General features: G+C 52.3%; 9 protein-coding genes across 9 annotated transcripts; 4 read left to right on the forward strand and 5 right to left on the reverse strand.

Annotated features, from left to right (window-relative positions):
* Nucleotides 1–98: 98 nt before the first annotated feature.
* VTP21DRAFT_2486 (uncharacterized protein) lies at nucleotides 99–1,530 on the reverse strand (the record flags this gene model as incomplete). The annotated part of the gene is made up of 5 exons (XM_069392684.1): nucleotides 99–740; nucleotides 802–889; nucleotides 951–1,022; nucleotides 1,102–1,166; nucleotides 1,225–1,530. 5 exons carry the CDS (start codon nucleotides 1,528–1,530, stop codon nucleotides 99–101), a joined length of 1,173 nt encoding a protein of 390 aa, XP_069250375.1.
* Nucleotides 1,531–1,917: 387 nt separating this feature from the next.
* On the forward strand, nucleotides 1,918–3,246 carry VTP21DRAFT_2487 (uncharacterized protein; the record flags this gene model as incomplete). Its single annotated transcript, XM_069392685.1, has 2 exons — nucleotides 1,918–2,922; nucleotides 3,007–3,246. The coding sequence occupies 2 exons, from the start codon at nucleotides 1,918–1,920 to the stop codon at nucleotides 3,244–3,246; spliced, it is 1,245 nt and encodes a 414-aa protein (XP_069250376.1).
* A 317-nt stretch (nucleotides 3,247–3,563) lies between these two features.
* On the reverse strand, nucleotides 3,564–5,321 carry VTP21DRAFT_2488 (uncharacterized protein; the record flags this gene model as incomplete). The annotated part of the gene is made up of 5 exons (XM_069392686.1): nucleotides 3,564–3,637; nucleotides 3,719–4,238; nucleotides 4,317–4,606; nucleotides 4,669–4,722; nucleotides 4,817–5,321. 5 exons carry the CDS (start codon nucleotides 5,319–5,321, stop codon nucleotides 3,564–3,566), a joined length of 1,443 nt encoding a protein of 480 aa, XP_069250377.1.
* A 165-nt stretch (nucleotides 5,322–5,486) lies between these two features.
* VTP21DRAFT_2489 (uncharacterized protein) lies at nucleotides 5,487–5,729 on the forward strand (the record flags this gene model as incomplete). Its single annotated transcript, XM_069392687.1, has 1 exon — nucleotides 5,487–5,729. One exon carries the CDS (start codon nucleotides 5,487–5,489, stop codon nucleotides 5,727–5,729), a length of 243 nt encoding a protein of 80 aa, XP_069250378.1.
* Nucleotides 5,730–7,318: 1,589 nt separating this feature from the next.
* Nucleotides 7,319–7,876, reverse strand: VTP21DRAFT_2490 (uncharacterized protein; the record flags this gene model as incomplete). The annotated part of the gene is made up of 1 exon (XM_069392689.1): nucleotides 7,319–7,876. One exon carries the CDS (start codon nucleotides 7,874–7,876, stop codon nucleotides 7,319–7,321), a length of 558 nt encoding a protein of 185 aa, XP_069250379.1.
* Nucleotides 7,877–8,729: 853 nt separating this feature from the next.
* VTP21DRAFT_2491 (uncharacterized protein) lies at nucleotides 8,730–9,363 on the reverse strand (the record flags this gene model as incomplete). The annotated part of the gene is made up of 3 exons (XM_069392690.1): nucleotides 8,730–8,906; nucleotides 8,953–9,118; nucleotides 9,206–9,363. 3 exons carry the CDS (start codon nucleotides 9,361–9,363, stop codon nucleotides 8,730–8,732), a joined length of 501 nt encoding a protein of 166 aa, XP_069250380.1.
* A 335-nt stretch (nucleotides 9,364–9,698) lies between these two features.
* Nucleotides 9,699–11,976, forward strand: VTP21DRAFT_2492 (uncharacterized protein; the record flags this gene model as incomplete). Its single annotated transcript, XM_069392691.1, has 9 exons — nucleotides 9,699–10,395; nucleotides 10,481–10,509; nucleotides 10,588–10,680; nucleotides 10,750–10,963; nucleotides 11,029–11,078; nucleotides 11,149–11,160; nucleotides 11,243–11,450; nucleotides 11,528–11,732; nucleotides 11,793–11,976. 9 exons carry the CDS (start codon nucleotides 9,699–9,701, stop codon nucleotides 11,974–11,976), a joined length of 1,692 nt encoding a protein of 563 aa, XP_069250381.1.
* A 768-nt stretch (nucleotides 11,977–12,744) lies between these two features.
* VTP21DRAFT_2493 (uncharacterized protein) lies at nucleotides 12,745–13,974 on the forward strand (the record flags this gene model as incomplete). The annotated part of the gene is made up of 6 exons (XM_069392692.1): nucleotides 12,745–12,769; nucleotides 12,834–12,911; nucleotides 12,975–13,071; nucleotides 13,131–13,362; nucleotides 13,426–13,480; nucleotides 13,565–13,974. The coding sequence occupies 6 exons, from the start codon at nucleotides 12,745–12,747 to the stop codon at nucleotides 13,972–13,974; spliced, it is 897 nt and encodes a 298-aa protein (XP_069250382.1).
* A 513-nt stretch (nucleotides 13,975–14,487) lies between these two features.
* On the reverse strand, nucleotides 14,488–18,096 carry VTP21DRAFT_2494 (uncharacterized protein; the record flags this gene model as incomplete). Its single annotated transcript, XM_069392693.1, has 2 exons — nucleotides 14,488–17,070; nucleotides 17,152–18,096. 2 exons carry the CDS (start codon nucleotides 18,094–18,096, stop codon nucleotides 14,488–14,490), a joined length of 3,528 nt encoding a protein of 1,175 aa, XP_069250383.1.
* Nucleotides 18,097–19,365: the final 1,269 nt, after the last annotated feature.

Genomic DNA, 19,365 nt, shown 5'->3' on the forward strand with positions numbered 1-19,365 from the left:
AGTTGTAGAGAGAGAGAGAGAGAGAGAGAAAGAGAGAGGGAGAGGGAGAAAGTAAAAGGAAACCAAGTTGAAATTAGCGAGCTGGGCAGCCCTCGTGCTCACCATCCAAAGATGGCATCGATGGTGGACCAGATTCCCGGCTGACTCTTCCCATTCGCGTTGTTGGCGTTCTCGGCCGGAAGTTTGCTTGCAGAGGCCAGCACCGAGGCAGCGGGGTCGAACGCTCGGCCCATCGGTTGCTCCTTCTTGAACACGTCCGTCGTTGTGTTGACGGTGATGCGGTGAGGCGTCCCTGCGCTAGCGCTCCCCACGCCCATCCTCATCCCACCCAGGTCCGCCCTCCGCGCGCCCGGGGTGGGAGACGCGGTGAAGGGAGAGGGCTCGGCCAGGCTTGCCCCCGCTCGCGGCGCGCTCTCCTCCTTTCTCTCCTCCTCCGCCGGCACAACGCCCACGATGATGCCTCCCCCGATGGACTTGCCGTTCTTGCTTAGTGCCTTGGACGCGCCCCACACGTCTGCGAAATTGATGACGACCCAGTTGGACTCGCCCGGGCCAACCTCATAGTTGGCGATGTCGCCGCAGCTGCGGAACCAGCTGATCACGTTGGAAGTCATGTTTGGCGGGAAGCCAAAGACCATCACCCGCGTCGCCTCCACGCGATCCGTGTCCATCGGCTCAGACGCCGTCGATTCCTGGAAGCTTGCCCACGGCTCGCGGACGGGCGTGGTTTTGAACGGGGACTACAGGGGATCCGTTAGAACCAAGCCAGCAAAGCGGGAGGGGACAGCCCAGCTACATTACCTTGTCTTCTGCTCCGTCCATCATATCAAACAGGGACTCGGTTGGAGGGGCGTCCTCGGGAGGTGCAGTGGGGGTGGTCGAGAATTGTCTACGGCCAAAAAGCAATGGGTCAGCCGATTTACATACGGGCTTGGAATGGGCCAGCTCACTTTTTGTCCTTGAATAGTCCACTATGTCCGAATGTGCTCTGCGGAGATGCGCCGCTTGGGGATGCTCCAGGTCTAGGACAAATAGTGGTGAGCTTTGGCTTCGTTTATCAAATAAAGGGGAGGGGAGGGGAGGAGAGGAGGGAAGACATACCCTGGAAAAGGGCTTGTGATTTCATGTTTTGGCGAGGAGAAATCGGATGTAAATGATGCAGAAGGCTATTTGCTCAAGCGGTTAGTCAACATTCCAAACCACCGGGATCCACCTAGATCTTACCCTTCCCTGTGATCGGCTTGCAAAGAAGCTCGGAATATAGTTAGCTTGCTGGGGTTGCTGTTGTGTCGGTTGCGTGGACGGTTGCTGGGATTGCGGTTGCGGAAGAGACTGCGACTGTGGGGGCTGATATTGGAGATTACTACGCGAAAAAGGGCTATCGTCGGGGCGATTCGAGGCTGGATGCTCTGCTGCGGATCGATCCGGAGTGGTGCTGCCGGCTGGGTACGCGGGGAAGAACGACGAGGGGATGGAGGAGGATGGGGCGGATATGAACCGATTAAAGCTATACGGGGATTGGTTCGCCATCTTTCCTCCTACAACAACTGTCTTGATTTGCTTGATTCTTAAGCTAGCCCTTTTACAGACCACGACTCAGAGGTGTCGACTGCGCCTTCATTTGCAATTAGCGGCGATTGGAGAGAATCCGTAACTTAAAAGCACCAAGTGTTATCATAGAACAGAATTTTTCTCTACTCACTCTCTCCATGGAGCTAGGGAACGTCCGCTCATTCTAATTCTCCATTCCTTTGATTTGCTCACTGAATGTCCCCTGATCCTCATCCGAAGCTCGCTCTCTTTTCTTGCTCAGCTTTTCGCCTCCTCGCCTATCCCATCCCATCCCCTTACCTGCCAGCCTTTTCTTCGTAATTCCTGAATTTCTTTTCGGCTTGTTGCCTCAGCCCTTCCCCCGCTATGTCCTACTATTACCCGCAAGAACGAACACACAGAGACGACTACTACAATTATCGTGATGATAATGCCGCCTACGATCCCTCACACTACCCCGCGCATCCTCAGCCATCCTATCACCCCTATCCACAGACGCAATATGCCAATGAGCCTCATGAGCCTCAGTTCCATAACGGCTACAGCAACAGCAACCACTACTACTACGACGACGATTACCGGCAAGACTACGACCCGCACGGCTACTCCATGCGGGAGGTAGATCATGGTCATCCCAACCACGATTCGTACTATTCGCGACCTCATCCCGCTAATGACTATGAATACAATTCCCCAGAACAGTACCCATCCCCGCATGCCGCATCCACCCAAAGCACCACAGCCCTTTATAATCATCGAGGCTCTCCTATGGGAGATGACGCCACCGCATACAGCGCATCATCCTATGCCGCGCGTGGCATCAAACCGTCCCGACAGGTGCGGGACTCCGCCGTTTTCCCCGCGCACCCCCCCTCCCTTCGCGACCTCCCCGAGCCGAAGCTAACCCCGCCCCCGGCCTATTCATCCCCTCCCCCCGCCGCTTGGCGCTATTCCATGGACAGAAAACGGAAGGGGAGCTGGATGTGTTGCGGCTGCTGTCCCTTTTGGGTCAAATTCATGAGCTGCGCATGCTGTCTTCTTATCGTGGCGGCGGCCATAGCTATTGGGGTGATCGCGGCCACCTTCAAGAAACCCGATATCAAGTTTAAGGGCGTGATTGGCCACCCTGGCAATCTGCCACCGTTTGAGCTAAAGGGCTCTGGGTTCTCCATCAACGTTGGGCTGGACGTGGAGGTGGCCAACCCTAACTTTCTGGGGGCGTTCTTCCCCCAGATTGAAGCGCAGGCTTACTACCCGAATCCCACGCAGCAAGGGAGAGGGCTTCCTGTCGGAGGAGGCACCCTGAAGGACGTCAATATACCCGCCCATTCAGTGACGCCCATCAAGTTCCCGTTCTCCATCGAGTATAATGTAACTACTCCCTCTTCTCCCCAGCATCGGTCTTGATTGCTTTCTTCGGATGCTTAACCTCCCCCCTCTCCTCTTCTATTTTAGCCCACCGCTGGTCCCAACCAGTTCATGCTGCAGGACATCGCGTCCAAATGCGGGTTTCTGGGCTCGGCTCGCCAACAGCTCAAGGTTGACTACGACCTCAAACTCACCGTCAAAGTGCTCTTCCTCTCCATCCCCATCACCCTCCCGCGGGATGCCCAATTCGATTGCCCTATCAAGGAAGGATCGCTGCCCAATCTCGGTCAAATCGGAAGTCTGCTCGGCAAGGGGGGAGGTGGTTAGCGGCGGGTGGTCCAAGGACTCTTGTTTTTCTCTGTTTCTAATCTATTTATTCGTCTCTGTTTTCCTAGCTCATCATTTGTTATTGTGTATATTTCTTCCCCACTGCTGCTCTATTACTAGGCTTCTGCGTTAATATGTACTTTATTTCATAGTTAAGCCCCCTCCACACGGTTTTTGGACCGAAAAGAAAAAAACACTAATCAAACAATAAAACGCTCTTTGTTTGTGCCGCAATGCAGCTGGCTTTGAAGGGGGGGGGGGGGAGACATGAGAGGAAGTAGACATCACAGTGGGATATAGAGTAGAGGGGAGGGGCGTTAATCCGCAAAACACACACACTTGGTCTCGGTGAAGAAGTCGATGCTCCATTCGCCTCCCTCACGCCCAATCCCTAAATAAACAGAAACAGGCGTTAGTGACCCTTCGCTCTGCGCCATGGCAACCATGGAAGGGGGTGGGGGCAATACGCTACCGCTCTGCTTGAAGCCTCCGAATGGCATGCTGAGATCCCTGGCCATGAAGCAGTTCACCCAAACCGACCCTGCGTGGACTTTTTCCGACACCCGGCGCTGCCGGGCTCCGTTCTCCGTAAACACGCAGCAGCTCAGCCCAAACTTGGTCCCGTTCGCAAGTTCGATGGCCTCCTCCTCCGTCTCGAAGGGCGCGATGCACACAACAGGGCCGAAGATCTCCTCCTGCATGGTGCGTGTCTTCGGCCCCAGCCCGGTGATGACGGTGGGCACGAGGAAGCATCCGTTGGGGTGCGAGGCAAGCCGGTCGCCCCCGCACTCAATCTTGCCGCCCTCGGACTTGGCGAGAGCAACGTAGGAGAGGACACGCTCGAGATGTTGCGTAGAGTTGAGGGGGCCCAGCTCGGTGCTAGGGTCGAGCGGATCCCCCACCTTGATAGCGCGCGTGCGCTCAATGAATGCGGGAACAAATCGATCCCAGATGGACTTTTGCACAAATATGCGAGAGCTAGCGACACAGGCCTAAAAATGACCCAACTCGTCCATGTCAGGAGGGAAAGGGGAGAGGGGGGGGGGGGCTTCCCATCTATATGTACGTACCTGGCCGCTATTTCCATAGGCCGACTTGATCGCCCACGTCAAACATTTCTCCAAGTCGCAGTCTTCGAAGGCTAAAAATGCATTTTTCCCGCCCAGCTCGAGCGACAGCCGCTTGAAATGCTGCGCGCTTGCCTCCGTGATCTTGCGACCGGTAGTGGTGCCGCCCGTGAACGAGACGAGAGGGACATCCGGGTGGACCACGAGCGCGTTTCCGGCGACGGAGCCCGTGCCGAACACCATGTTAACCACGCCATCCGGGACGCCGGCTTCCTTGAGGATGGAGCAAAAGACTAAGAAAGAGAGGCGTTAATATATATACGGATGAGATCCGTGGATGGCCAGGAGATATTACGGTAGGCGGTCAGAGGTGTGAACTCGCTTGGTTTGCAGACACAAGTGTTTCCGGCTGACATGGTAGAGAAAAGGTGGGGGGGAGGGGAGGAGGCAAAAGAATGTATCAGCAGTGGACTTCAAAGGGGAGAATGGCATGAGCTACATACTCGCAAGACATGCCGCGATCTTGGTGGTTAACAAATAGAGGGGGAAGTTCCAGGGACTGATAAGCGCAGCCACACCCACGGGTCGCCGCTGGACTTGGCTTTGCGCCGTTTCCTGCCGGACGGTGACGTCCAGAATGTGCATTATCTTAGTCCCGAAGAATCGGAAGTTGTATGCCACTCTTGGAATGTCGAGGGTACGGGAGGCGGTGATTGACTTGCCCTGATCGCAAGTCTCTGCCTTTGCCAGCTCCTCGAGCCTCTCCTCGACGAGGTCGGCAACCCGCAGCAAGATGCGTGCACGCTCCCACCGCGGCGTAGCGGACCAGGCCGGGAAGGCGCGACGCGCTGCAGCAACGGCCTGGTCCACATCCTGGGGGGTGGAATCCGGGAAACGTGCGATGACCTCGCCGGTGGCGGGGTTGTAGCTCTCCAGGGTGTTGGAGGCGGAGCTCGTCGTGAAGGCACCGCCAATGAAGTTTTGGATAGTGGTAACTTTTAGGCTCATTGAATTTTTTTTTTCTGCTCTCTAAATGCAAAGGAAAGAGCTTCAAGCTGTTAATGTGGGAAAATTTCCGGTTTCATTTTTTCCAGTGAGCAACGTGACCGGAGCCGAGAAATAGGAGTAAGAATAGACCCAGTGAGGGAGGGGAGAGACTGAATTTATTAATACATGAATGTCAACATCCATATACTATGCACGCACAAACAAATTTTTCGCCTTGGACATGCCAGCGTTTACATCAGGTATAAAGAAAGAAACTATGAAGCGGTCGTGGAGAGATGGACCAGCCATGGTGAAGGAATGGAAGGAGCTTGGAATGCAGGCCGCCCACTAGGGGACGACGGGAGTCTCGCATTGATGGCAGAGGAAGTCGTTCCACGACTGGAATGTTCTGCCGCACACTTTGCATGAGTTCGGATTCATGATGGGGATGGGCTCGGAGAAAAAGATGAAAGAGACTAGAGAAAGGTGGACAGGAGTGTGGATGAATTTATCAACAAATACGATCACCAATTAATTTCCATGAATGATATATTAAAAAGGTTAGCCCAAGACTAGGTTAAACAAGTACCAGGCCGGCCTGCAATTCGGCAAATCAAATCCTATCTCTGCGGGGGCCGCCTTTCTCTTCCCTCCGCGAAACCTCAGCAGGAGGAGAGCCTGGCTCCTGCCCTGGCCGGACGCACCCACTTGGTGAGCAAACTCTACATCTAACCGTCAAAGCAAGCTTCCAAACGGTATTTGAAAACCGTCTTCTCTCCCCCTTTGTTTCCCCCCACCTGCATGATGCATATGTGCATAATGCTGTCCCTCCCTCTTCTCCAACCTACACACATGACACTTTCCACTTGCCACCAAATAAGAGTGCAATGCATTCGGCTGATTTTATAAAACACCCTATCTCCATTCCTCTTCATCTTTAGTCTTCTCCTATTTCTCCCCCTAATTTTTTTTCCCCCTTTCTCTAATCTCCATATCCCCGTGGGTTAATTTCTTCACTCATCTGATCACCATTCCTCGCCAATGCTAGGCAAATTGCCCATCCTCTCCCTAAAGAGGCCTGAACTCTCCTCGTCATCCGATGCCATACCGCTTCCCCAGGCTGCCTTTGGTCCTGGCGTCAGGCCGGAGGTTGACGAAAGCGATATTGTGCCGGATAGAGCCGTGGTTGTGAATGTCGATGGCCAGCCGCAAACGGGAAAGCTGCAGAGCGGATGGTTGAAGATGGAGGACGACATTCTGAAACCAAATCCTAAGCGTCCTCGGAGATGGTGGCAACCTCCAAGCGTGTTGGCTATTTTCTTCACCTTGTTTTCTCAGGTAAGCAGTGCTCCCCTTCCTCCTTCCCCCCTCTGCCACATCGACCTCGTCCAATTGCATCACCCATCATTCTAACCTACTCATATCTTCTCTTTCTCCACCTCTCTCTCCATCCCTCATGGATCTCCTTGATTTCATAGGCATTCGCCTACGCCGTGGTATGGCCGGTGCTGAATATCCTGACTCCCGAAAAGTGGAAAGGCGCCATGCTTGACTCGTCGCTTTTCCTCGCGAGCTATTGGATCGGGTTCGTGGTGATGACACTGCTGGTGGACCCGCGCGTGTATGAGCGCAAGCGCTTCTCACTTTGGATCTCACATATCCTGATGGTCCTAGCCGGAGTCGGGTATGTGTACGGCTATTCCAAGGGCCAATGGGTGCTGCGCGGCCTTCGATTTGCACAGGGTATTAGTGCACGCCTCTCGCTGGGCATGGAGCGTCGCCTGGACCGGGAGACCGAGCATCGGTTTGTCCTCCCCGCCATCATGGCTGCCGCCATTCTGCTGGGGCTGGCGTCGGGCGCGGCCGGTGGGGGCGCGGTGTACGAATTCGCCGGAGCAAGATTTGCCTTCTGGCCCGTGGTGGCAGTCTCGGGATTGGGGCTGGTGCTGGAGTTAGTCTGTGCCAGTGGGGCGCTCACCAAGCCTGCCGCCATCAGGGCAAGGTACGGCCTTCCCGTGCTACGGTACGGGCGAGACCTGAAGAACTGGATCCAGACGGCGCAGAGCGCAAGCTTCTTCCTGTTGAGGAGCGTGTTTATGCCCTTCTACGTGGGACTGCGCGTTGGGGTCTTCGAGCTCCTCTTTCCCTGGGAGCTGCGCTCGTATTATCTGTGGACTAGCCCCGCTAGCGTAGGGCGCCTCTACCTCTACCTTCCGCTGGCGGGGGCGGCCTTCTTTGTGCTGTCCTATGGCGCCACGTTCATCCAGGCGAAGCACATCTACCTCGTCCCGCTGATCATCGGCCAGCTCTCGTTCTTCTGGTTTTTGCTGCTGGCGCTCACGCGGGTGACCCTGTGGATGCCGCTGTTCTGCACGCTCTTCCTTCCCTTGGCGGTCTTTGTCTTCTTCTACCAGGAGCGGATCTCGGACGCCTTCATGGACATCCCGATCGCCCTGCGCCCCGTGAGCCTGGCCACCGCGCTGGGCTTCATCCTTGGCGAGTTTGTCGCCGGCGGGTGGATCCCGTTCGTTGCGTGGACGCAGACCTACGTTGGAAACGGGCTGCTCATCACTCATTTCATCACCGACGTGCTGGTGCTTGGCGGGGTGCTTGTGCTAGTATTTGTGCGCCGGGCAAAGCTGGAGCGGATAGTGTGGTTCTGGGTGACGTATCCCCTTTTAAGTGCTTTAGCCATCGCTACCTTAATCGTGTACAAAGTTAAATTTCGTTACTGAATGGTTGCGCTGAGTGACGCCGGGCGTTTATTGACTGCTATGACATAATAGTAATGTAAAGATGTTATTTATGGAAGCCTTATAGTAATAAAATCAATTTGGATCACGAGGAGAGCTGTAAAAGGTTCCCACCCCCCCTTCCTCTCCCAGTAAACAGAATTTTTCATTCACCGACGAGATCTGGCCATGCGGCATTATTTTTTCAGCTCAGCAGATGAACTCCAACAGCATCCCTCGGGCGATGCTCTCGGCCCCTTCCCCCCCCCCTCCTCCCAGCCCAGAAAGTCTAAACTAAGCTTCAAACTCATCTTACAATGCAATCCTTGCTGAGCTGAACCTGGCGGTTATCTGTATAATAGAAGAGAGCTTTGTCCCACGTGCCGGATCGATAAAATCGGAGTGGTCTTCGCCATCTGACGCCATTCCATATTGACAGTAGAGTGACACATGGTAATTGAGTCCGAATAGGGGGTACGTTAGAATGTCCCTTTGTCATCCACAATGTCCTTGGTAAGTTGGGGTGACCCTCCTCTCCCCGCTGGCACACAAGATATTCATGAGCTCGGGTATGCCATGGAGTTACTATTTTACGCGAGTCGATGAGGCTGAATCAGCTGCCTATATCCTTCGGTTGGGTAACGCGTCTAAATGGAGAAGATGAGGCCCCTCCCGTTTTGGGACTAGGCATCAGATCCTAGCGATGGCCCTCTCCGGATGAAAACATCCATGGACGGGGCGGATCTAAGACGGGAGGCAGAATGTCGTCACACCGGCCGGCGGTGCCGGCAGCAGAACGAGCATTGTTTGAAGTAGTAGAGGCTGAGGCATAAGCTTGCTGTATTTCAGGGTGTGCCTTCTCCCTGCGAATAAGCTCGGTTCACACGGCAACTCCAGAAGACGCTTTTAATAACGCTTACGCGCAGCGCTGTGGTTTCCAAAGCTGTCCTCGTCGCTGGCCTCGATGCTAGCCGGAGACATGGCTCCACCGTAAACCACGACATGTCACATGCCTCAACTCGGAGATGGATGGCCATGGCAGCAGGAGCTCCTCTCCCGTAAACAGACGAGGATGCCTCACGCTGCCTGAGCGTGCACCGTAAGAATTAGCCCGCCTCGGAGACTTTCCCTAAATTTGCCGTGCCAAGGTGTTACCAAACACCTCATCCTAACCCCTCCTCCGCAGCAACGAATGCGAGTTCTCGTCGGAGCGGGAAGCGGTGGGGGCGAGCAGCTAAGGAGACACGCGCAGCCAAAGCTGAAAAGGCCCCTTTAATGGCTCGGCGGAGCATGGGAGTCCCGTGCGGTTTGGTGTCTTGGCCGGCCGCCATGTGGTAGCCGTCGAGGATTCAAAATGGGCCCTCTGGATTGGCGGAGGCCCGAGCCGATTTCGGGGAGATTTGGCACACCGAGCTCGGGTATTTGTTTACTCCTGAAGACCTTGGTGCTATTTCAGGATCCCTCCCCCAAGAATGGTTTGGGCAAAAAGGAGGGACTTCTTCGGTTAATCCTTTCTGGTTCAAGAAGAAGGGCGTCTTATTTAACAGCAAGTTCCGCTCGGCTCTGCCTTTTTTCGCTTTAGTCTTTTTCCCCTTCCTCCCCTCCCTCCCCTCTCCACGCTGTCAGCGGGCTCTCTATTTCTGTGCACCTTTCCGACATAAGATAGATGGAGGAGACGAAACAAGCAAGAGACGACTCGAAAAGCCCCGTCGAGCGCTCACAGAACGGCGGCGCGACCGAGAAGCTCGCGTTTCCTGGCGACGTGGAGCACGTCGAGCTGTCCGAGAAGCAGATCGAGGGGCGGTCCGAGAGACTCGCCGATTTATATCCAGACTACGAGAAGAAGGCGGGCCCCATCCCTTGGTCTGCCTTCGCCATCATCATCACGGAGCTCTGCGAGCGTTGCGCATACTATGGCGCATCGACGCTGTTCGTCTCCTTCATGCTGAATAACCTGAAGATCACCTCCGATAAGGCCACCGCTATCAACCGTGGGTTCTCCTTTATCGCGTATTTGACCACCATCCTTGGCGCAGTGCTTGCCGACCAGTGGTTTGGCAAATTCCGCGTGGTTCTCTTCTTTTCCATTATGTATGTGATCGGGCTGGCTCTCCTCACGCTCTCCGCCGACCCCGACTTTTCCTTTGACACTCGCTTCCCGCTCTTCCTCGTCGCCATTTACCTCTTCATAGGCTTCGGAACCGGTGGAATCAAGTCCAACGTGTCCGTCTACGCCGCAGAGCAGGTTCCCAAGGACATCGTGAATCATGAGAAAAAGGTGATCTACACCCAGGAAATGACGGTGGAGCGCATCTACCGGTATTTCTACTGGTGCATCAACATTGGCGCGCTGTTTGGACAGTGTAAGTGGACGCGGTCTTTCCGTCCTCTCCTTTTCCACCGAAAGATCCCCCCGTTTTAACCGTTCTTTTTAACCCGAACCAACAGTGGTGTGCCCCGTCATATCCCATACTCAGGTAATCGATTGCAGGATGCAGGGTGGGCCAAGTTCCCAAGACTAACAACCTGAGTTTTATTTTGCGGCCACTGTATAGGGCGAAAAAGGCTTCGTATACGCTTTCCTCATCCCTACTGTGTTTTTCGCCTTCGGAATTGTCGCATTTGTGTCGGGCAAATCAAGATACATCGTAAGTACCCAGAGCTTCGGAAGGATGTATGCTCCGCTTTGATAGAGGCTGACGCCTCTGCCTCTCTAGAACGCCCCACAGTACGGGTCCCCTCTAGGAAAGGCATTCCGATGCATTCGGTATGCCGTCTCCCACCGATTCAAAAAAAAGGCTGGCGATGAAAGTGCACGTCCCGAGCCCAATATCAAGCGTGAGCATTGGCTGGACTATGCTAAATCGGACGTGGAAGGAGAGCTAGAATGGAACAACCAGTATGTCGAAGATATGAAGCGGACCATTAAAGGTAGCCCCCACATCTCCCCCTCGCTTTAGTGTCATTCATCAGAATGCTAATGAATCTGAATGAAGCTTGCAAGGTGTTCCTGTTTTTCATTATCTACTATGTCCTCTATTACAACGTAAGCTAGTTGGCTTTGAATTAGTTCGATGCATGCCTGATCCTTAACTTTTTTTTTTCATCTCCCATAGATGTTTGACGCTGTGAGTATTCCCCCCAGCTAACTTGCTTATCTATCATCCCCCTTCTCCCCTCCACTCACTCCTTATCTGCCACGTTGATTAGTTCGTTACCATCGGAACCCACATGCAGAGGCCATCGTGGTTTGGGCCGGAGCAAATGAACGTGGTGGACAGTCTTGTCATTGTCGTGTTGATGCCCTTCTTTGATCTCTGGATCTATCCTTTCCTACGCAAAACATTTGGTTGGAAACTGGGCCCTATCCTTCGCTGCACCCTCGGCTTCGCGGTTATGACCTTGGCATTCATCTATCGTAAATGCGACTCATTCCCATGTTTGTTTATTTCGCATCTCCTAACCTCATGGTGGTTATGCTCTCTTCCCTATTAGTAACGATTTGGCAAAAGGTCTTGTACAGCACTGGCCCCTACTATGATTTCATGTCTATCGCGGATCCGCATGCTCGTGACCAGGCGGTGAACAACCTACCGGTCTGGGTTTTGGTGGTCGTGTACGCCCTGGTCGCGTTGAGCGAGATCTTCGCATCCTGTACCGGGCTCGAGCTTGCATACCGTGCCGCATCGGAAGAATTGAAGTAAGTCCTTGTTTCCGCCATAAGCAGCAAAAAAAACATATGCTAATTGTAACATGTCAGGTCGGTCGTGATGTCCATCTTCCTCTTCATGAGCGCCCTGAGTAGTCTGATCGGCATGATCTTGGCCAACTGGACCCGCGATCCCGACTATCTCGGGTTGTTTATCTTCGAGACCGCGGCCGTAGGGGTCACCACGATCGTATTTTATGTATTTTTCCGAAAATATGACGACGACTATGACTAGTTATTCTATACTTGTGTCGGGAGAGGAGGGGGAGCTCTCCCTTTTAATTCGTTATATAATTGACCCTCCCCCCTCCTCTCTGCCTTATTTAATTTCCTTTTAATTCTCTTTTAACTGTACCATTACGGTAAATAAAAATAGTCGAATTGGCTTGATGCTAAAATCCATAGGTAGAGTGAGGAGAGGAAGTCTTGCGCTAGGGCTCGTGTGAAAGTTGTGTGCAAAGAGCAAAGCGAGATTTTATGGTTTTACTATCAGAATAATACAAGTAAACCTAAATCGAGTTGCCGAAGCTTGGGCTGATAGGGCATGGGGAAATGGCTGAGCATTGATGAGTGGAACAGCTTATCCAAGGGGGCTTCTTGCAGTATACGCTGGTATAGGATACACAGCCAAGCTCTCAAAGTTATCTATCTACAATTCTGTAGAAGTCTTATGGTAAAGCTAGCCTCGCATGAAAAGCCTTTAAAGCATATTGGTGACTTGGGTGAAAAGAACGGGGATCGAGGATAGTCGAGGGGAATCTGGCCAAAGACTGCCCGCCTAGACTCTGCTGTTGGAAAAAATGAGTGTGTTTAAGATTTATATATCGGGCAGTAACGGACTTGACTGTCACATGCGGAGAAGATAAAAGTGAAATCGATTGTATACAAAATAGATTTGCCAGTTGTGTTATTCTACTCGTTCGGTAGATCTACGCTAATTTTCCTCCCCACACAAAAGAGTGCTCAGCCATACTATACTTCCTCATCAACACCCACTGTAGCCATGTCCGACAACCCAAGCCAGAAACGTAATTGGATCTTTTTTTATTCTTTTCGTACTGAAAACTGTACACTCACCCCCCGCTTACCTAGCCCTCCCATTCGTCTATCAGTTCCTGGCTGGTGCTATTGCCGGCGTGTCAGAGATCTTGGTCATGTATCCTCTCGATGGTAAGTGTCCCGTGGGAGCATGTGTACATTATCGGCTGTGCTAAGATTTGCAACCATGCTTAGTGGTTAAAACACGTTTCCAGCTGCAAGTGGGCACCGGAGGCAAGGATGGTTATTCCTCGATTACAGACTGCTTCCAGAAGATCATCAAGAGCGAAGGGTAAGTTCGGCTGGTGGGTCTCTCGGGGCATTGACTCTTATTCTCTCTATCCTTCCCAGACCGGGGGCACTCTATCGCGGCATTCTTCCTCCTATCATGGTCGAGGCCCCGAAAAGAGCCACCAAATTTGCCGCCAACGAGCAGTATACCATCTTGTATAAGAGGCTCTTTGGTGTTGAGAAAATGAACCAGTCGCTCTCGATTTTGACAGGTATATCGGCTGGTTGTACCGAGGCAGTTATTATCGTGCCATTTGAGCTGGTTAAAATTCGATTACAGGATCGTGAGTCGGTATGTATATTCGTGGGCTTGCCGTTCATTAGTTCAAACATTTAATATGGCGTCTTTGTTCAGAAAGGAAAATACAACGGAACGTTTGACTGCATCAAGAAGGTGATGAAGAGTGAGGGTGGGTTTTTAATTCTCTGCTCTTCTCGTTATGTCTATTCAAGATTGATGATGCATCCCCTCTTTTTTTTTTTTCTTTTTCTAGGTCCTCTGGCCCTCTACAACGGACTTGAGGCTACTCTCTGGAGACATGCGGCCTGGAATGGAGGATATTTCGGTGTTATTTTCGGAGTGCGTGCGGCCCTCCCCAAGGCCGAATCTCACGAGGGCAAACTTTTCACTAACTTTGTGGCCGGCACGATCGGTGGCACCGTCGGGACCATGATCAACACGCCGTTTGACGTGGTTAAAACACGCATCCAGAATTACAGCGGGCAGGGCGTAAGAAAATACAACTGGACCCTGCCATCGGTCGTGACCGTGTACCGCGAAGAGGGATTTCGTGCCCTCTACAAAGGCTTTGTTCCCAAGGTGTTAAGATTGGGGCCTGGAGGAGGAATTCTTCTGGTCGTTTTTGATTATGTGACAAACTTGATGCGCAAGCATCTTATGTAAATGATCTCTTTGTCTTCTCCTTATCCCCTCCTATTCGCCCCGGTAAGAATCAGGAGCATGGCCTCTCTCTTCCCCCCACTATGTGTTGGTTTTAAATGGATAGATTGTTGTGGTTTTCCTTATCTTTTTGCTTTCGACGTATTTATGGGAGAAGTCAATACTTGCAGAATAATATTGATAAAAAAAGAGTGTCTTTTTTAACAACATAATAAAATAGAACGGGAAAATAGAAGCTATCAATAAGCCCATCATGAAAGAAAAAAATCATATACAAAATAGTTATAATTAGGAGGAATAGAGGGGGGGGGGGGAAGGGTGGATAGAAAAAGAAAAAAAAAGAATGGGCATGAGGATTTTGTAAATTCCCGGAGGGTAATGAAAGGCCAAAAAAAAAGGAAAATAGAAAAGAAAAAAAAAGAAACAATCAAAAAAATCATACACCACAAGAAATTGAAATAGCACGCATAACATAAAAATATCTAAAAAAAAAACTAGAAGTCGTTTTGTCTAAGTTCAGGCTTTGCCCATCTGCGAGAGTTGGATCACTAGATCCATGTTTTTATCCAGGAGCTGATTCAGCTCTTCCTCCAGCTCGGTGTTTCTTCGCTCGAGCTCGGCCAGCCTTGGGGTGTTCCCGCCCCGGACCGTTTCCAACTCCGCCCGAAGGCGCTCTGCCTCCTCACGATACCCGCGAGCCTCTTGTTCCATGGCTTTAATTTGAGCCGCGAAACTCTGCCGGCGCCGCTCAAGCGTGTTCCGGAGGCGCTCCATCTCGATGCTCAGCTCGTTGAGCATCTCCGCATGCCGTGTTTTGACAACATGCATCTCGCGGTCATGCTCGGCAGCAAGTGCGTCGAGCTGTGCGCGGAGATCTCCGTCCTGCGATCGATCCCGCGACGAGTGGGCGAATGAGGCAGCGTCGTTCGCGAGTTCGAGCTCATTGCGCATCGCTTGGATCGAGCGGTCCCGTTCTTCGAGCTGGGCCGCCAACCGTTGATTCTCCTGACGGAGGGAGTTGTACTCTGCAGTTTGCGAGGCGATGGCCAGCTGCAGCTCGGCGGCTTCCTGGCGAGCTTTCACCGCCTCAGCTTCACGAGCCGTCATCTCTTTTTCCAGTTGCTCCAGCCTCTCTTCAGCTTTCATCGATCTCTCCTTTAGCTCACCAAGGCTGTCCAACTTCTTCTGCAGCTGATGCTGCTCTCCACGCATTTGCTCTTCCACTTGCGTCCTCTCTCGCCCAATACGCTCTGCTTCTGCACGGGATCTAGATAGCTCCTCTTCGAGCTCGGATATTTGCTCAAGTAGATGGCGACGCTCGCGTTCCGCCTCCGCGAGGGCGCGGTCAGATTCATTCTTGGCCGCGGCGACTTCCTTATCACGCTCCGACGTTGCCGACTCCAAATTTTCCCGCATTGCGAAAAGCTCATCCTCCAGCCTACGGTTTGCCTCTTCTACTTGGGAGATCTTCTCTTCAAACTCTTCTCTCTCCACATGCAAATTATCTAATGAAGCATTGAGTCGTTGGACCTCCTTGTCATACTCTTCCCGTGCCTGCTCCAGTTCCGACACGCGTGCTTCAGACTGTCGAAGAGCTGCATGTAGTTGCTGCAGTTTGCCCCCTGAAGAGGCCAGCTCTTCCTGGAGGCCGCGGATCACCTCATTCAGTTGTCTTTTCTCGACTAGAAGTTGGTCTTGAACTGATGTGTCTTCCAGGAGAGCGTTTAATCTTGCGACTTCTTCTTGGAGTTGCGTTATCTCGTCCGACTTCAACTCGAGCTCTTCCCGCATCTTTTTGACGACCAGTTCGTGTTCATCCTTCACCCGTTCCAATTCCTCAACATGGGAGGCTTGCAGTTCTCGGTGCTTCTCAGAATGCTCAGCAACCTGGGCGTCAAGATCGCCCTTCTGCGCCTCGAATTCCTGCACCTTGCTCTTCCATTCGTCAAGAGCTTCGTCGTGCTCCTGTTTCATTCGAGCCATCGCGGCCTCGTGAGCACTGGACTGTTCCGAAATCCTCATTTGAAGTTCGCCGTACTCCGTTTTGAGTTGATCGAGGGCGGCTCTTTCCCTCTCGAGGTCAGAGGCGGCAGTCTGGTGACGAGAGCGGAGCTGTTCTAGGGTGTCGTCATGGTCCCGCATGAGCCGGGTCTTGTGCTCTTCATTCTCTTGAAGCCGTGTCTGCAGCGTTTCCAATTCCATCCGCAGCTGATCGATCTCCTCCAGCTTATCCTCCAACTTGTCATTGAGCTGTTGCTGTTTGTCCTCGTAGGTCCGGCGCAGGGCAGCAAGCTCATTCTCCGTTTCCGTCAACTGTTGCTCCAACCGCGTTTGGCTTTCCGAGTGGGTCTCCTGCATCCCGTTTAATCTCCGTTCCGCCTCCTCCAGATCCTCCTTCAATCTATTGATTTCTTCTTCCTGCATTATTTTCAGCTCATCCATGCCGCGATCCTTCTCCTCCATTTCGCGCTTGAATCTTGCCGCAGACGCATCACGCTCATGCTCCACTTGGGCTATTTCTCTTTCCTTCTCTTCAAGTTCATCTCTTAATCGGACCATGTTCCCGTGCGCTTCCTCCTTTTCCCTCTCAAGTTTGTCAATCATCTCTATATGCTCGAGTGAAATACGCTCGGCTTCTGCGATTGATCGCGCAAGGCGTTCATTTTCCGCCCTTGCTTCCCGCAGCTTCACCTCCACCTCGTTATAGGCCTCGTCGCCTCCTTGTCGCAACCGCTCAATTTCGGCAGCACGTTCCTCGAGCTGTTTTTGCATCTCCACAATCGTTCTCTCGGTTGCATTTTGCAAGTCTTTTAACGCAGTTTCAGCTCTATCTTTACGCCGAGTGATGGCTTCCAATTCCGTTTGTCGACGCGCAGTATAAGTAGCGAGAAGCTGGGAGAGCTGTTGATCGATGTTGTCGGAATCTGAAGAGAGATCGTGAGATTCATCACTCTCCAAGTTTTCTCGAAGCGTGTTTACTATCCGGCGGGTGAGTTCTCTCTGTTTCTCCAGAGCCAAATTCGCGTTTGCCGAAGAATGCTCGGCAGCCTGGAGATTTTCACGCAGTCTCTCTAGTTCTGCTGTGATTTCACTTCGAAGCTAATGAAGGAGGAGGGGGAGGAAGAGGAGAGGAAATGTGAACAAAAGCTACCCTAGCTATTTGCATATATGTGGTCTTACCTCTTCCCGAGCTCGTTCACTCAGCTCTTCAAATTGACGCTGCATTTGTTCCCCGCTTTGTTTCTGTAGCCTTTCCTGCAGCTCTCTTTTTTCTTGCTCAAACTGTTCTCTTAGCTCCTCTAATCTTGTGTCCTCTCTTTCTTCTTTGTCCTCATTTTCCTTGATGCTCTCTTGCATTTTCCTTAATCGCCTCGTTAGCTGCTCATTTTCATCTTCTAATTCGTGTACCTTGGATTCGAGTGGCTGCACCGCTTTACGCAGAGTCTGTTCGCTCTCCTGAGTTAGCGTATCGACAAGCATCTCCAGGTCAAGCTCTGTTTTAACGTGTTCGGCGATTTCTTTGTTCTTGTGCTCGAGTTCCCGCTCGAGCTCAGCAATACGAGAGGTGAGCTTCGACACGTTTTGATCTGGCGGGGCTTCTTTCTCCTTAACCTCCTTCTGCTGGCCCGCTGGCGGTGCCATTGGCTCCTTCTGCGGAGTCATGGGTGATTCCTTCAGGAGCTTATTATCTTGATCTTTCGTTTGGAAACCATGCTCCTGCTTTTGCTGTCGGCTTTGAGGGGCCGGCAAATCCTTGTGATCGGGTGCATCGGAATGCATTCCATTGATTCCATTGGGCCCAGTCACCGGGCTGTTTGAACCCGAATTGGTGGTTGGATCCGTCACCACGTCATCCTCATCCTCATCTCGTTTATCTCCGTTCAGATATTCATCATCATACTCCTCGCCACTGCCCATGAAGTCGTCGTAGTTGTCATAGAAATCGTCGACATCGTAGCCCTCATCCCCTTCCTCCTCCGCAAAACCGGGGGCAAGCGATTGGCGTGCGACGGACTTACGCAGCGTAGAGCGACGGGCAGTCATGGACCGGCGGGCAGCCATGGACCGACGCTGAGCAAGAGACATGCGAGTTGCTGTGGCGGTGCGTGGATCAGTTCCGGGCATTATGGGATGGATAAAATATTAATCTATATAGGATTGGGTGGGTAGGCTCTCAATGAGGGAGAAAAAAGGGATGATGATAGAAGTGTAAGGCCTTTCCAGCAGCCATTCAAAAGCAATTGCAACTAGGAATGATTGGCAAGCAAAATGACGATGTTGAACCGAATTTAATGATGAATTTAAAAGATGGGAATGGATTACTTTAGAGTTTAAAGAGAAAAAGCCCACATAATACTATGGAAGCCGTGCAGTCGAACCGTCGCCCGTGTGCTCCCACCTCAACACTAAGAAATCATCAGAGATTTTCGGCCAATCATGTTAGCTTAATTTAATACATGCTAATTTTTTTTATTGTTATTTAGCTCGAAAGCTCGGTTCTTCAGCTCTGTGCTTTTAGACATTTCGGAAAGCGTGATAATCGGAAAAGATGGATCAAGCTAAAGTGGTTACATGCACATCGCCCATCAATATTGCGGTTCGTACTTCGCTGTCATCGAGGTGATGCGGCATGACCTAACGTCATCCCTTCCGGGGTGGTTTTTGCTTTTGGCATCTTAGGTCATCAAGTACTGGGGGAAGCGCGACACCGCCCTTATTCTTCCCACCAATTCCTCTCTCTCCGTCACGATCTCGCAAGATAACATCTCCACAAAAACAACAATTGCCGCCTCCCCATCCTTTACATCCGATCGCTTCTGGCTCAATGGTCGCGAGGAAGACATTAGCGCCAGCAAGCGCGTTCAGACCTGCCTGCGCGAAACACGCCGGCTGCGGCAAGAATTCGAGGCTGAGCATCCCGAGGCGCCCAAGCTCTCCACCTTTGGATTGCACATCTGCTCCGAGAACAACTTCCCCACCGCCGCTGGCCTAGCCTCCTCGGCTAGCGGGTATGCCTGCCTTGTGTTCACTTTGTCGCAGCTATTCGAGCTCCCTATTAGCCTGTCGGAATTGTCGAAAATCGCACGCCAGGGCTCAGGGTCGTCGTGTCGCTCGCTTTTCGGCGGGTTCGTTGCTTGGGAGGCTGGAGAAAAGTCGGATGGCTCGGACTCCATCGCCATCCAGGTGGCCCCCGAGTCCCATTGGCCAGAAATCGAGGCCCTTATTTGCGTGGTGAATGACGCGAGAAAGTCAACGTCATCGACTGCCGGGATGCAGCAGACGGTGGAGACGTCGTCCTTGCTCCGTCACAGAATTCCCGAAGTTCCCGAGCTGATGCAAAAGATGGAGAAGGCGATCCTGGAGAAGGACTTCGAGTCGTTTGCCGAGCTAACC

This window comes from Calcarisporiella thermophila (assembly GCF_041956535.1).
Source record: "Calcarisporiella thermophila strain CBS 279.70 unplaced genomic scaffold VTP21scaffold_14, whole genome shotgun sequence".
Taxonomy (NCBI): domain Eukaryota; kingdom Fungi; phylum Calcarisporiellomycota; class Calcarisporiellomycetes; order Calcarisporiellales; family Calcarisporiellaceae; genus Calcarisporiella; species Calcarisporiella thermophila.